General features: G+C 39.0%; 1 protein-coding gene across 5 annotated transcripts in view; it reads left to right on the top strand.

Moving 5' to 3' along the window:
• cobl (cordon-bleu WH2 repeat protein) overlaps nt 1-16,648 on the top strand; it is a 51,920-nt gene that overhangs the window by 18,115 nt on the left and 17,157 nt on the right. For 2 of the 5 annotated variants that reach the window (XM_069693177.1, XM_069693175.1), the window contains exons 6-9: nt 461-505; nt 1,281-1,369; nt 1,732-1,803; nt 6,806-6,988. In XM_069693177.1, the coding sequence (XP_069549278.1) occupies nt 461-505; nt 1,281-1,369; nt 1,732-1,803; nt 6,806-6,988 (389 nt within the window). Of the gene's footprint in view, nt 1-460; nt 506-1,280; nt 1,370-1,731; nt 1,804-5,328; nt 5,353-6,805; nt 6,989-14,993; nt 15,757-16,648 lie in introns of those variants that run through there. The other 3 variants (XM_069693176.1, XM_069693181.1, XM_069693180.1) reach the window with 3 other exon arrangements.

The following is a 16,648-nucleotide window of genomic DNA, read 5'->3' as shown; positions in this document are numbered from 1 at the left end:
TTAATATATTTTATTCCAGGAGTATGATAATTAGACTTTGTCATCCATTATCAAGTCAGAAGTTGACTTATGATCTATGATGTGATATTGTGGTTCATTACTATGGTGATGTTCCACACCCACTGATATGTGCACATACTTTTCTTGTCACAAAGTGATCTTAAAGGAAAAGCGTGTCCTTTTAGAACATTGTCATTTTTATGGTCGAATACTATTGTGTAATGGTGAGTTTGGTATTCAGCCAGGTTACCTGAAAGACATTCATCGTGTTTTACTATTATTGTCATAAGTAAGAACCACAGTTGTCACAAATGCACAAAGTTTTTTTCTTCCTCTGCTGAAACACTACCAGCTTTACTTTGGTGGTACCAGTGTGCAAATACAACAGATTAATAATGTTTTTGTGATGCAGGTCAGTTATCCATTATTGACTTTGTGTTTTTAAACCGTTTCTTTCTAGTTTTCCAGCCGAAAATGTCTTCTGCCCCTGTTCTTAACTACTCAGGTATTAGTCAAAAGTCACGTCTGTGTTAGTGTTGCTGCTCCCATTCAAATCCATGTAGCTGTTTAACCCAATGAACTGCTGCTTGCTTATTAACCCTGCTTTGTTACTGCACTGTACATGTGTGTTAGCGTGACAGTCATCCATCTTCAAAGAAAGAATTCGGTGGTTTAATGTGCTGAAGTTGTGATTTTGATACCTGGGTCAACTTGAAAGGATTTATTAACTTAGCTTGCCTCTGCTGTTTTCAGAACCCAAATAACTGAGTAGTATAGCTTGTGATTTTTCTAAATGGTTTGTTAACTTCCTCACCTGTCTTCAAGCCAATAGTGTTATTGTGCACATTCGTACTTACTGCTCTGGAAATCTTGAAGTTTAGATAGAGGTGGGCCTTGAGAAAAATAAACCTAGAGCGCCCTCTGCTGATGAAAATCAGAAGCAGCCCTTCCGAACGAAACGTTAAGTGTTCAGACTTTTCTAAAATGATCAGGAAAAGTGCACGTGACACTTTATTTATGTTTATTTAATATCAAGCAAAGCAAAGGAATTACAAAGAAATCAAACTAAACTGGTTTACATGCAGGTGTATTATAAATTCCAAGTTTTCAACTGTAATGACAAGACTGCTGTGAATGTTGTGGTTAACCTGATTAATCTATGCATGCAGAGATAATTTGTCATCGCTTGTAAACTCTTTTTCAGTATGATCTTCTGATCCCCTCACATTTAAAATGAGTTGCTGAGATTATCTCTCTCTCTTTTCCTTTTATTTTCATAGAATCGATTCGCTCCAGTACTACCAGTTTGGGAAGACCAGAGAAGAAAGGCCTGCTGGGTATTTTCCAGTTCAGCAGGAGGAAATCCAAGGTAAAACTCCAGATTACCGTTACCGTTTTTTGGGATTGTGCTGGATTTACTCAAGAACTGCATTTATGTTGTTTCACAGAGTCTTTCAGTTTTGTCCCAACAGAGTCCCATTACGATTCAGAGTCAAAGATTGTTTTGGTCATATATACCCAATGTTACTTTGGAATTATTGTGTCATTGTGACTGTCCACAAAGTTTAGCAGTGACTCATTGCACAAGTACCATGAAAACTGAGGAATCATTTACAAACTAACCTTACGTAACGCATGCTGCTCACACTTAATCAAACTGATAGCTGAGGCAAGCTAAATGCATGGCTGAACAGTTGAATGCTACATGTTAGCTGTGCCTTCCATTTGCAGACAGAGACTACATCAATGGACATGGATGACTGTGATGATAAAATAATCCAAAATACAGACACACAATCTCATGTAAGTATTACTAACACAACTCACACTGGCCAAAGGTGAAATCAAAGTCGGATTTGATTGATTATGATCTCATTTTATCTCGTTACTGAACCATTCCAATCATATTTAATGGGCGGACAGAATAATATACGCACATGTAAATGTAATACTAACCAGTAACAACATCACAAAAAACAAGCGCAAGCTGAGTCATAAAGTTACAATTTGAAATAACTAAGCCAGTTTGAACTATATAGGAATTTGGCCATCACAGAATGGGTCACCACCGTTGGTCTTCTATATTCTTTGTTGAGTTGTGGTCATGTGTGCTGATGTCCTCCAGAGGGCAGCAACTGTCTCCAGAAGATTCGTCAGCAGACAGTCCTGGCCCTCTTCATCACAGGTCCATAGAGGAGCATAGTGCTGCTTGGACATCTGACACCCATTACCTTTTCTTTCCTACATATCAGCACTAAATGATAAGATAACTATAAGGAATAGTATTAAAGATAAAGCTCTTAGTCCGTTTGAATGCGTGAGTGTATGTGTGGTCTCGGGTAGTAATCAATGACCCAGAAGGATCCAACTACAGCAGTTTATGTGACTAGTGATGACCAGATTTCAGGAAAATCACAACCGACTGCAACCCACAAAAGGGTTGGGTGGTTGGGGGTTTTGAACAAATCATTTATAATTGTACTGTAGCTCTAAAGTAGCTTTTTTGATTATAATAAACATTGACAACTTAATGTAGAGTGTTTCTATCCGAGATCATACTCCCCACAACCACTCTAGTGTAAACCAGATTTACCACATTTAGACACTGCATTAAGCATCGCTCCACCTTTTTATAGCCATAACTCAATCAAAATGGCATTTGATCGTATTAACTCGAAACACACTGCCTGGCTCCCTCTTGTTCAGTTCACTGTCCCTCTGAGCTCAGAGCTTCTGGTTGGACTCCACCCTTCTACCCCTTTGTTCTTTGTGTTTTCTTCAACACTGAGCATTGTCACCCTTATCATCTTCCTCCTCCAGGTCTAAGCTGTCACCCTCTTTTTAATACTTTCATCAGATGCTCCTGACTACATATCTTTCTTCAAATAGTTCAGTGTGGTTTGAAAGAAATAACAACAATGAAGGAAGATAGGGAAGTGAAAAGGAAAAAAAAACATTGCAGCAGAAGCACAAGGCCTTTTGTTTGATGTGAAATATTATAATATTTTTAAAACCTTGAACTGTATCAAAGGTAGTGGCCGCCAAGTTTTAGATTTATTTATTATGATTGTTTCTCAGCCAGGGACTGTTATCAGACCACACACATACATTTGTGCACACAAGAAAACACACACACACACACGCGCACACGCACACATATATAGACAGTGTTATCAGCCCGAAGGCATCAGATTACCCTACCTTGGCTACATTAGCACTAAAAGCCCAGCCTCTTATCTCTAATTGTTCATTAGAGGCTGAACTACTGTGTGCCTCAGTGGAAGTGTGTGTGTGGTCTTTAAACACTAACATGGACAGAGAGCATTATATGAGGGCAGTGCTGACAGGGACATTTTTTTTTAATTTGTTTTATTTTTTAAGATCTTAAGAGATCAAGGCCCAAATTTGTCAAGTATATATCAGTCCTAACCATTTTCAGTTTGGCAAGACTTTGGTCCCACCTATACATGAGGATAAAATAGTTTTTAGGAAGGTCATCTAGTTTTTAACCGCCGAGCTGCAGCAATGAAATGCAGTTGGGTGACAATTTTTGAGCCTCACAACTGTCTAACCTTCTTTTTTTTTTTTTTTTTTTTTTACCTCAAAGCTCTGATGTCACTCGTCAGTGAATGATTTGCTGACAGATAAGCAGGACTATACATGAAATGATTTTACACAAACTGATGTTCAGCATACCCTGAAGCCTATATTCTTTTCCAGTGAATTTTCCAATCTTCTCTTCCTAAGTTCGTCCCAAATCACAATATTTTTCTTCTCTGATTTTGACAGCTTCATTTGCCTCTGCCATGTCCTAATAATGCTAATATCAAAGAAATAAGGAGAGCATGCAGAGAGATGGAAATTCAGATTTTTCCGATAGATCTCTGGGATGAAAACAAGCCATCTGTCAAAAATGCCACATCACATTACTTCATTGATCTTGTCAGCAAAAAGGGTCATAATCCCAGGGTACTTTTTACTGAGTTATATTCTGTCATCTCCTCCACTGCTTCCTCAACTAAATATGAGGATTTCCTTCATTTTGTTTACAGATAAAGTACTTGCCATCTTAGCTAGAATCTGTGAGTAGTCTATCCATCTGCTCCCTGAATGCCATCACTCTGCCTGAACTTCATCACATTATATCTTCTATGAAGACCTCCATCTGCTCCCTCGATGTGATTCTACAAACTATACTTAAGTCTTTAAAGAAGTGTTTGGAAATATTGTCTCCAGCATTCTGTCAGTCATCAATTTCTCTCTGGCAACTGGCCTTCTTCCACAGTCTTTTAAACATGCAGCTGTCCAGACATTATTAAAGAGAATATATTGTAGATTATTCATTCCTCGATATTTACAGACCAATGTCCAAACTCCTGCTCTTTCTAAAATCACAATCAATAGTTTTTGTACAAATGTCCATTAATACATCATGACGTTGATTTTGGGTTGGTTACAGGTTACACACACACACACACACACACACACACACACACACACACACACACACACACACACACACACACACACACACACACACACACACACACACACACATCAGTGTTCCTAGGTTTGGTCGAAGGTGAAACAGACTGATCTCTATTGTATTTCATTTTACAATAGAATGTGTTCAGCTAATCTTGTAAGTCTTCTAAATAATTTAAAACAATAACTAGTACTCCTTGTTCATAGGTATAAGAGGATTATTTTCTATACTGAAGTAAGACTAACTTTGAGAATGATTAGTAGGAAATGATTCTGACAATTTTGATTGGTATAATGTATGTTATTTGTTGTTTACACTCTTCATATCCATTTTTTTCAATATTTGCACGTGTGGTTTGTAGTAGGTAAATCCTTAAAGCACTGAAAGGAAGTCAGGAGATATAGTATGTAAGCCATGATCCTAGTTATGCAAAGGTTGAATAGGTTCCTTTTCTGCTTGTCACTTTGTAATTATGAATGCACTGTAAGCTTGGGTTCTCCCCAGATGCCGGAGTACATTTTGTTCTATTTTCCTTTCTCGCTGTTTTGACAGATTTCAGATTGTTTACCAGAGCGAAGAAGTAGAAGAGAGCAGGTGAAAAAGTCAAACAGAGTTCATGTGAATTTTCTGCTTTGAACATTATATTTTTGGTGAGCTGAAGGCATGCTCATTTTTTTTTTTTTTTTTTAAGGTTTCCAAATGGAAATTACATCAGTCTTCTCTTCCAACATTCCTTTTCTGTCTATTTTGTCAGCCGTCTGCCACGCCTCCCCCTCGCCCTGCTCTCACTCCGTCAGTGCTTGGATGTGTCAGTCACATCGCACAGTGAACAACAGTTAAAAAAAAAAAACTGACAGAACTGACTGGTAATAAATATTTTATAGTGTCGTTCTTTTTTGCATGTTAATGTGCTAATTTCACTTTTGGGTTTTGAATTAATCGCAGACATACTTCGCGTTAACTTGATTATAGCTAACAGGGAGTGCTAAAACCCCGCAAGAAAGTAAGACTAGAAAAAGTGGGTAGCTGTCACTCACTCCTTCCTATGTTCCCATCTACTGATACATGATACTGCACAGAAATAAATGATACAATATTCTCCATATAGGTGGTAGTTTCTGAAAATATTGTTCTTTTTTCACGCATTCTTTGGGTTGTAATGTGTAAATAGAAATGTGCAGTCCTTGTGGATGCTGTCCACATGCATGCTCAAAGGTACAAAATGTATGAGTGTATTCTGGGTATCCATTTCTCTCCTTCTTCTCTCATTAACTTCAATGAAGAGCAGCAGTTTTTCCCCGAAAAATCTAAATGTCAACCGTGTAAAGATATTTAAAAATGGGGGGGGAAGTGTCGGCACATGTAAGACCTCTCTCCTCATGGCTTTTTTCAGATGTAGTGTTCCTTTCCCATCCTTCCCCACTGAGATGTTCTAACCTTAAGCCCAATTAATCCTAATGACCTGAACTTTATGTTCCTTTTCACGTTGCTTTTATGTTGTGTCCAGGCATTGTCTGAACTCATCAATTAATCTGCTTTAAAGCACTTTTCTTTTCTTCGATCATGGGGCTGTGAGCCGAGGTTTGGTGCTCCCGTTGTGTCACGGGAAGGTTTAGATTTTCAGGAGCACTTTAGGATCTCTTTGATCAGATATCGAAAACCATTTTGGTTTCAAAGCTTTAGTCAGGAGCAGCCACCCTTTGAAAATGTGGTTGCACTTTCAGTTTGATCAAATACATGTTGCAATAATTGTCATGACTAAAGAATGGACTACATTCCTCAGAAATGTGCCCAGCCATTGCATGCTTAGAATGTGCATGTTTTTTTTAAAATGTGTCTGGATTTGTATATTAACAATACAATTGTCAGCTTTTTACCCTAAACTTAACGCTTGAAGTCAACACTGTCAGTGATGTGGGCCCTGCCAATGCTTTTGTTTGATAGTTAGTGGGGTATCTCATTGTGTAACAGCTTTAAATTGAATGCGGTCTCAAAAGTTTGGTTAACTATGTTTTTCAGCTCTCCAGTCTTCTTCAAATTTGGTACCTAACATGTTGGATGAGCCTAGCATAAATTTGATTTTTGATCAAGTCAGCTCTGACTGATCCTTCAAAACTTGAACGCAATTCAGTCTCGGGTGGTACAACAGCTACATAATGTATTTATATAACTAAAACTCAGTGGACGTATGCCTGGCTCACTTGACACTGATTGCAAAATATACTTGAAGCTCATAAATAAACACAATTGTTCATATGTATCCTTACATATATCTGACAGTGTCACTTCACCCCCTTTTATTCTTCATGTTACCCACAGGGTCTGTCCACAGTGTCAGGGGTCCCCAGCGTGGAGGATCGCCCCAGCACCTTGGGCCAGTCTCAGTCGGTCATGAATATCCTCAGGATGTCTCCCAAGGCTGACACCAAGAAGAGGAGGGCCCCCGTACCACCTGGGGCCCCGACACCCAGCATGGGACACACTAGCTTTGAGAGCTATCAGGTGAGGGGATAAAGGTTCTGTTTTGAATTTGTATGTTTTGCTCAAATTTAGACACTTGAAGGAAATGATGCATACCACAAACTAGAAAACAATATCTTTATGGATCATCCCAGGTATTTTCCAGTTTTGAATTGTGAAGTACGTTCAGAGTGCCAAGGCACTAATTCATACCATCTGGGGTAACACAAAATCTTGCCCTGACATGCACATGAAAATACACACACATGAATTGATTATTGTACGAAGATGTACTGGTTAAACACATAAATCCCAAAAGCAATCCAGTTTTTGCACTTTAGAAAAGGTCCCAATCCTGTAAAATATTTGAATCCCCCAGCTTTCATGATTGACCTGAAGAAGTACATTTAAATCCTGCAATCTGTCACACAGCCTTTGCTTTGGCTGTTTTGACCTCAATGTAAAAGTGGCCTGTGTTGCCTAAATTGGAGCAACAGCTCCCTGCAGTCTCATTATGGTGTTATGGCAGCATGCTGGGAAATGTTGTTTAGCAACCAACATCCTTCGTCCCTCCCTTTGATAATAGGTTTTGTTTATTTCGAGGAGCCACTGTTCTTGATGGATGTTATCCAGCAGCAGTTTTGTTCTCAGCATAACATGGAAAATGGTGTTATCCTCTTTAGCTTAATTAACTAAAATAAGCAGAGCGTGAAGGAGCAGGAAACATTTCTAAGAAATGATGGGAGTAGTTATTGAAGGTGCTGCAAATACAAGCCTGAAAGGTCTGATTCACACTGTCTCTTGTTCTTTAAAGTAATTAGTAATGAGTCAAGCACTAAAACTAAATAATGCTACAAAAACATGTAATGTCTGAATTAATCCCTGATTCCTAAAGTCAAAAAATCACACCTAAACCAAAATATTCAACCCTCTGTCTTCCTCTTCTATACGTTTAATTCATAATGGTGGAGCAAATTTACCAGTTTCTTGGCAAGGGAACATTTCGGAAGGAGTAAATATGAGATTATCGTTGGCTAAAATTCTGAATTTGTGTTTCCTTCCTTGCATTCATTACATCAACAAATTATAGATGTTTGAATTTTCTTCTCTACTTTTGGCAGTGCATTGTGACTCTATTAAGAAGCTCCTTATAGCTGCTTTGATTATTTTTAGTATCACAAATTGTAGTTGAGCAGACAGAGACAGTAATTTATCTGTCCACCTGTCAGATTAAGAGTTATGACAGACACCGGAGCTTGAAATACTCAGACACCACTGGGACTCACAAGGGCAGCTAGACAGGACAGGAGTTGAGAAGGTTATCTGAGGATTTGATGACTGGTCTAATATTAGATTTCTCCATCTCCCTCGTATGCCTTCTCTGAACTGTTCCCTTTTCGTAGCACAATGTCTCACCTACGTCTATGCATGTCCACACATTGCAAGGTCATACTGTGGTGCAGGACACCTCATGTTTCGCCCCTCTGTTTTCCAGTGTTTCTTGTTGAGCAGAAAATTGAGGACATGCTTTGAGATGTGTTCAACTGGTCTTATCGACAGTTCAGCCTTATGGCAACAAGTATCAGAGTTTTCCAAACATGCTGTAATAACAGATTAGCTCGCTGTAAGAAGTGGAATCCGTGAATTGATTCATGTGCATTTCTAAACATTTAGATGGTCAGCATATTGATTGACTAAAATAAGAAGGGATGGAAGGTCTAAATTATCGACTTTTTAAGCATCATCTGAGGACACGGCAAGAAGTGTGAGGTGTTCAAAGATTAGCAACATGCTTGGCCTGCATTTGTTGTGTGAATGTGATTAAAAAGGATTTAGTTTCATGACAGTGAGGAGTGCCATAGCAGCTAGGTCTTATCAGGGCAGTTTCTCAGGGGCATTGGCATTAAAGAGCTCTGCATGACTTGAAACTGTGGAACAATTGTACATGTCAAATTAAATCTCATCACAATCAGAAGTTGTACTTTCCAATTTAGGTGAAATTTGGCATTGTAGTTGCTGGAGGCGGTATAAAGCTACAAGAGCAGAAATTGGCACACTTTTCTTGTCAGTAGAACAGCGCATCATCTTGTAAAAGTTCTGGCTCCAATAAAAACAGATGTCACGCCATAACTTATATTTGTTAAGGAAGTGACCCAGCTCGCCTTGCAGAATGCACACACAAACAATTGTCAAATGCAGTGATTATTTTTTGCTGTTTTTGTTGGATTTTACTGACTCAGACTTGAAAAACATTTTCTCAATTCTGCGGTTTGCTTGTTTGCTTTACAATCTACTCCACCTACATGTATGTGTGTTTGAGAGAGAGGAGGATTAGGTACATGATAGCAGGTCATCTGAGGACAGCTCTCTGTGATGACTGTCCTCATTATAGACCTCCCTCTGCGCCGAACAAGCTTAGGTACTCAACTAATTATGACTTGCAAGACACAGTAATGGACACTGACATCGCAATATAAGCTATAAGAATGATGAGATTGTTATAACGAAGCTAAATGGCTTCAAATAGCCATCAGATGGGCAGAGATCACTAAGGGCAGTCATTTAAATCATAGTACGACCATACTTAGATTAACATCAATGACAAAATTAGGATTCTTTTTGTTGACTGGAAATATTGGTGGGCCACTTTTCAGTGCAAGATTACAGTCCAGCAGTTACCTCTGTGTCTATCACAAATAATTAATTTGGGATAAGTGTAAATTTTGTAAATGAATTCAAATCAAGGGTCATATTCATATTTTTATCAACTCTGAGCTTCCACACCTCCTACTCAATTGTCACAAGTCTTTAAGTATTTGGCTATTTTTGGAAAGTCCCACCTGAAACAAGACTAGGTAAAAACTTGAATGGCTGACTATAGGGCTTTTAATTTAAAACAGGGACTTTTCATATGAAACGGATACAAGATGTTCAGGCATTTGGCTGACCAATGGTGTAACTTTATCAGTCAGTCAAGCTGCATTCAAACGACCATCGGTGTAACCTTATCGCTCGCTGAGTGACAGACATTCGCGTTTATGGGGTTGGCCCTGATGTTGCGGTCCAGCCTAAAACATAACCACATTTAGTCAGTAGCAGCAGCAAAACTGTAAGGCCAAACAACCTTGGGCTCTATGGATAAGAGACACTTCTATAATATTGAAACATGATAATTATTCTTATACTTATCTAGAGTGGGATTTAAGAAAACTCAAAAATGGACATTTTTACTTCTACCTAATCAAAACTTTAAATTAGAGAGTAAATAACACGCGTTTAACAATAAGTCAATAAACACTGATATTATTGAACCTGTTACTGCAACCACCAAATTTGATACACATGTTCTGAGTATAAATTAAAACCCTACGACTTCTTTAAAAAAGTTGAAATATAAGATTTGAGAAATGGAACCGGCCATCAAAAGCCAACCCTAGTTGCAATGAGAACTTTAACATCTATATTTAAGATCTTGTTTTATTTACAGTGGTAACAGTAGATTGCTGACCTTTTTGACATCTGAGGGGCAGGTTGCTATATACAGTGGTGAGAATGGGAATAGTAAGGACACTAATAACCAATGACACAATATCCCAGGAAGAGCGCAAAGTCATTGTCGGCTGCAGGAGAATCAGATGCTCCGGCATGTGGAGTCATCATGGAGTTTGAGAGGTTAACAGTTTTGTTTCTTCAGCTCAACAATCAACAATCTGTGTACGTCTTGATGAATGCAGCACTTAATTAAATTATGTTTTGGAACATTGAGTTCAGAGAAAACAGCGCCTTGTGTTTTTTCCAGCGGTGATAGGCAATCTGTTATTATGGTTTGGAAAGGAAGCCATGTCACTGCCTGTTGTGACAAAGCAATGTAGAAAAGTCTGAGCGTTCTGCTTCACTGCGCATTTAAATGAAAATGTTTCTTGAGTAAGCACATTTGTACTCTTTTGTGTCGTTGTGTGTATGTAAAGAGTTAAAGATAAATACAGAACAACTGAAGCAGAACATGAGACAGATGATAAAAGAGTAAAAGAGAGAAGCTGAGTGACAGTTTCATAAAGACACAAAGTCAAAACAAGGTAGCATAGACCTTATAAGGGTTTAAATGTGTGTATTTGGCTTGTGTAACATTAACAATGTATTAGCTTCGGGGTCATATTTCCAAAATGCAGAGGAGCATATAATCTGCTTGGCATTCCCTTAGCACTACTCTCACCTTGAAGGAGCAGGACCCGACAAGCTGAAAGTTCATCAGAGGTCAAGCAGCACTAAAGGGAAAGGGTGAAGGAGAAATAAGACTGGTGACAATAAGAAGGGCGTCTGTAACAAATATGCAATGTTCTAAAATAGATTACCTACAGCTAAATATACACTTTTGTTGCTCCCATATTTACCTGACATTTTTGGACTCCTGTCACCAAATGACAAACGGAATTTAATTTTTCATTCCTGTCTACACGACTCAGTGGACCAGTAATGTTTCAATGTGATTGATTGGCTGCATTTTATGCAAGTATATAGACCTTTATTGTCTTACACAGCAGGCTTTCTTTTGAAACCTAAAGCCGGGGAGGGGTGATATGAGCCAAAGGTTAGAGTAAAAACATTTTGAGAAAGTCACTTGTGTTTGCATAGACAAGTAAACCCTCGCCCGGGATCTAAAAACAGTTGAGTGTCTCTTGGTTGAAAGAGTACAAAAATATGTAACAACACAAACACGGGTGCATTGTGTGTGTTTGTATGCACGTGTTAATGTGTCAGTTGGGATTTTCTGCCTGAAATTGTTGCAGTTTTCTGTTTCATGTATTGGTTTGAAAGCATGCTGCAATCCTTCCTGTGTGGTTTCTCGATTGATTGAGCTGGCCGAGTTGTTGCTCTTGATGATCTGTCAGCCTGCTGAACAAAATGTTGGCAGCAGAGGCAGGCTTGTTTTTTTTTTTTTTTCCTACTCATCCATCAGTTGTCTAATTATCTGCAGCAGTAGCTAACTTTAATTTGCTCTAATGCACAGCTTCGGTTCAACCATACAGAGAAAATGCAAGTTGCTACTGGATCTGTGTGGAGTACTGCAGAGTCCAATTACTGGTTTTTACTGACAGTCTCTTGCTTTCTCGCTTGCGAGGCTTGGCTTCAGTTAGATAAGAATCTGAGAGAAGAAGACAGCAAAACATGGGAGAGTAAAATTAAGAAAATAAGTATGTAGACAGACAGGAAAAAAGTAATCCTGCTTGTTCCTGATGTGTGATGTCAATCAAGGTTTGAAAAGAAAATGATGTTTATCCCTTCGCCACATGGCTCTACTTTATCGCCTCACATATTCTAAAGAAGAACGAAACTTTTTTTTTTTCCGAACCAGTTGGGAGCACAGGAAAAATAATTCTACCGGTACCTCACTCGTCTTCGTCCATCCTTCCTTTGAAGCCGTTGTTTTTGTTAATTTGTGCTGAAGCTGAAAACAGCTGGTGCTCCAGCTCTAGTAGGCCAATGTACATATTACATCCATCTTCAAAAGGGCCTTGATTTAACTGCCAAAAACATGTAATACAACCCATATGATGTGTTTTGATCTATATCCAAGATGTGGAGGGTCAACAAAACTGTCATTTCCATATGCATATTTTAGTCAGGCACACCACCACTATTGTACATACGTGGTTAAAAATAGCAAACAGTAAATTCAAATGACTACCAGCAGTGCTTTAACCATGTAACAAGTGAACAGAAAGAGTAGTGTGAGTTGAACTCTGTAATGTAATGAAAATAGTCATTTTTGATGGGCAGCACAGTGTGTAACATCAGATGTATTTATGTTAGGATATGACATGTCCTGTGTATTGTATGTCCACTTGGTGTTGTGGGGACTGAGGTATACTGTAGGAAGGCACTATAAGGTTTCTATTCTTATGCACTGACCTTGAAGATTGGGAAAGTGTAAGTCAGGGGCCAGGATTAAGGGGACATGTCCCTTTGCCATGCAGGCTATGTAGGACAGGATCTGTTTGCACTTGAAGCTGTCAAAACTCAAGTATGAAAGCTGCCAACACAGATGGGACAAACAAATGAACTGAATATATGTTTGTGTCAGTCTCAGGCCATTGTGGCTGTAAATGAGTGTATGTACGCGTGTTAAGATCCCTTCAAACGTGGATTTGTAGGAAACAGATAATCCAGGATATGTTGCTATATTGTTTTAGAAAGCCAATCATTGATCTGAAAACAATCAGTGAATACTCTTTGTTGTATACATGGCATGCATTTTCACTGATTATCTTTTGTTACATCTAGTAATCAGAATATGCAGTAATGCTTTAACAGTTTCATCTTGGTAGAAACTTAAAAACCTTTGGTTTGGCTATATATAAATACTTTTACCGATCATTTGCAAATATATAGTATGCAATAAATATTATCTAAAAACTAGCGATGTCCCAGTCATGTATTTGCCATTTCATCTCCAAGTATCTGCTGAGACTAAGGGCCAAATTTTTGTATGCCGCATGGATGCACCCAAAGTCATCGCCCGTCTCCTTAAAAATGAAATCCAGTCTCATTTTTTTATGTTGTATCTCTTTATTTCTGAAGTCACTTTGAATATTTTAAGGTTCATTCACTCTAGATTTGAATATTTTACAAGGAAAAATAATTGCTGACAATCTGGAAAAGAAGTCATTGTCTGCTTCAACTTTTTATTGCAATATGAATGTGATCCTGTTAATGATCCACAAGTGAATTAGTATTCTTAAAACTAAACAGATGTCCATCTTGTAGCATGAAAATCTCTTTTGATTTTGGCGAAATACCTGCTGGTATTGCATTTTTGGGTCAGCAATGCGTCTCCTAATCCACTTCTACACATCCACGGCCCCCTTGCCCCCGCCCCACTCACACACACATTGTTAAGACTTTTTAACATAAAACTCTTTTCATCATACATGCACACCCACACTTGTTCATTATAACACACACACACACACACACACACACACACACACACACACACACACACACACACACACACACACACACACACACACACACACACACACACACACACACACACACACAATAACCCTTATACACGCAAACCGTCTTCCAGCCTACTGTTAGGATGTGTTTGACCTTGGCGCCCTCACAGTGTTGAGACAGTTCAGCTGCTATGACATGCACATACATGCATACACATACATATGCGCACACACGTCCATCTGTGAATGTACTCGTGCATGTTGACATGCGCAGGCACACACACACACACACACACACACACACACACACACACACACACACACACACACACACACACACACACACACACACATACAGTGTAACCCCCTCTCATACTTGCACACATACTCCATTTCACATTCCACATTAGCGCTGTCATGTTGCTCTGTTACAAAGCCCCTCACCCATCAAGAGTCCTTCAAAAGAACTGATGAATGGTCACGCCTACAGGTTGAAACCTCCATGGGTGGCCCTATCTGATCAACATGCTCCAACATGTGGCCCTTTGCCTCTCAAACCATAGGATGGTCCTGTGTTAAAGACAAACTTCTGAATGTTTATTTCGCATAAAATGCCTGTGATCGATCCATTATAAAACCAGTAAATAGGACCTAAAAGTGTATTAGCATCTCTGTGTATTCACATACATTGATTTAATAATCCACCATCTCGCTTATTATACTGTGTCCTTCACAGTATAATGTGAAAGACATTTATTGTGAACTCCTCACTCATTTCCATAACTTTGGATTGATTTCATTTGACGTAGTTTCTGCATGTGATTTGATGCAACGGGACGTTACTGTATTTAAGGTGTCCGGGCTGGAATCCAAATGATACCCTGGCTTTTTCTCTTTTGTTGTGATTTCACTTGTGTCATGAGACATTGGCAACAGTGGCCATATCATCTCTCTAGCTTGCAGCAATACATGCACAGCTGGAATGCCATAAGGAGGATTTTTTTTTTTCTTTTCTCTCTCTTTCTCAGATACTGAAAAGACTCTCCAGCATTGAAATCCAACTTTAGATTTCTGTATCACATAAATTAAAAAAAAACAACTGCAAATGCTGCAATTGGAAATAAAAAAACACATAAACATAGTTTGTATGTAATCATATTACATGGTGGGCTTAACTTAATGTATAGTTTGACCTTGCATGTGGTATAATATAGAGTCTTGAGTCTTCTAAACTAAGCTTCTGTCTCTAACAGTCTTAAGTACATGCTGCATTCCCAGTCTTGGCGCCAATAAGCTCATGAGAGCAACACGAACTTAACCCTGCAACCCTTAACAACCCTTAACAACCCCCTAATCTATAGACCCCAGCTCAGCCTGAGGAATGAGATATACTGTTCCTGCTAATGTGTGTGCTTGTGTGTATATCTGTGTGTGCGTATGTGCTTGTACAGTCACACAGAAAAGTGTGTGTGCATATGCTTGTGTGTTTGGGCCAGTGCTCTCTTTCATAGCAGGGCTTGACTGCAGTCTTATGTTTCACTCAGCAGAAAACGCACACACAAACATGCTCACATACATGCACACACACATACACACACACACACACACACACACACACACACACACACACACACACACACACACACACACACACACACACACACACCCATCCATCTTCATAGGCAAGTCAGTCATCCATTGCAGCTTCAACTTTGGCCCACTTCCACTGGTATGTCTGTATTCATGTATGTATGTATGAATGTCAGAGAGAGAGAGAGAGGCAGCAGACCAAGGAAGAGAAAGACGACCAGTTGGGGGGCCATTTGGATTTCCATAGCAGGCCATGCAGTGAGTTCATCGAGTTCACGTGTGAACCCAGTTTGCCTGCAGAAAGGCAAGGTGGTCTGATCTGTTTCTTGTCTTGCTGCATGATGCAACGCTACACGCAGCTCGGGGCATGTTCTCTGTTGAGTGAAGAAAAGTTGAAAGCAGAAGGAGTCATCAGCATTTCTTAAAAATAAGGACATCTATACTGTTGAAACATGCCCATGGCACTTTTAAATTGATTCTTCGAAAACTGACTTCATAGAGAGGGAGACTAACTTGCAAAGGAGCGTTTAAATGGTCTGATCTCCCTGTGGAATAAAACAGATAACTTCCCACTCGTTAGTTTGGCAGTGATTCATTGTTTGGTTCTATCTCTCGTACTTTATTTTTCTTTCTCTCTCATTCCTCCTCTGTATTAATTTCCTGCATGCTTCTTTCTAGAAAATCCTCTCGAACTACTTGGATATCTTTTACTTAGTCTTTTAGTTTAATTACAGTAATTATGAAAAGCACAAAATGCTAATAATTTCAGGAAACGTCCATGGACAAGGCAGTCACTGATTTGGCGTTGGGGAAAATCAACGAAACAGCATTTATTTAAATAATTGTCTATGTGCCCTGCTAGCCAAGTAAAACATGTGTATCAATGTTCTATCACAATACCACTGCATCATGTTAACTGTATGGCTGCCAGACGTTATAAGTCTTGTTGTAGAATAATTTAAAAGGAATGTTGGCACTAGATTTAAAGACTCGGATGCCTGCCAGAACTCCACTTGATTTAATTACTCTGTAGTAAACTCTACTCCAGTCTGACAAACAAAATTTACCAGCTAATTTATGGTTAAACCACACACATACACGCACGTGCACAAGGTGCTCACGTAAATTGACTTTCTCCTGTCTCCTGTTC

This window comes from Brachyistius frenatus, unplaced genomic scaffold (assembly GCF_029030835.1).
Source record: "Brachyistius frenatus isolate BFR_SWC_R1_liver_20210118 unplaced genomic scaffold, ASM2903083v1 Contig_14, whole genome shotgun sequence".
Taxonomy (NCBI): Eukaryota; Metazoa; Chordata; class Actinopteri; family Embiotocidae; genus Brachyistius; species Brachyistius frenatus.
Note: the sequence above shows the minus strand (reverse complement) of the source record. Positions and strands in the feature narration are given on the sequence as shown.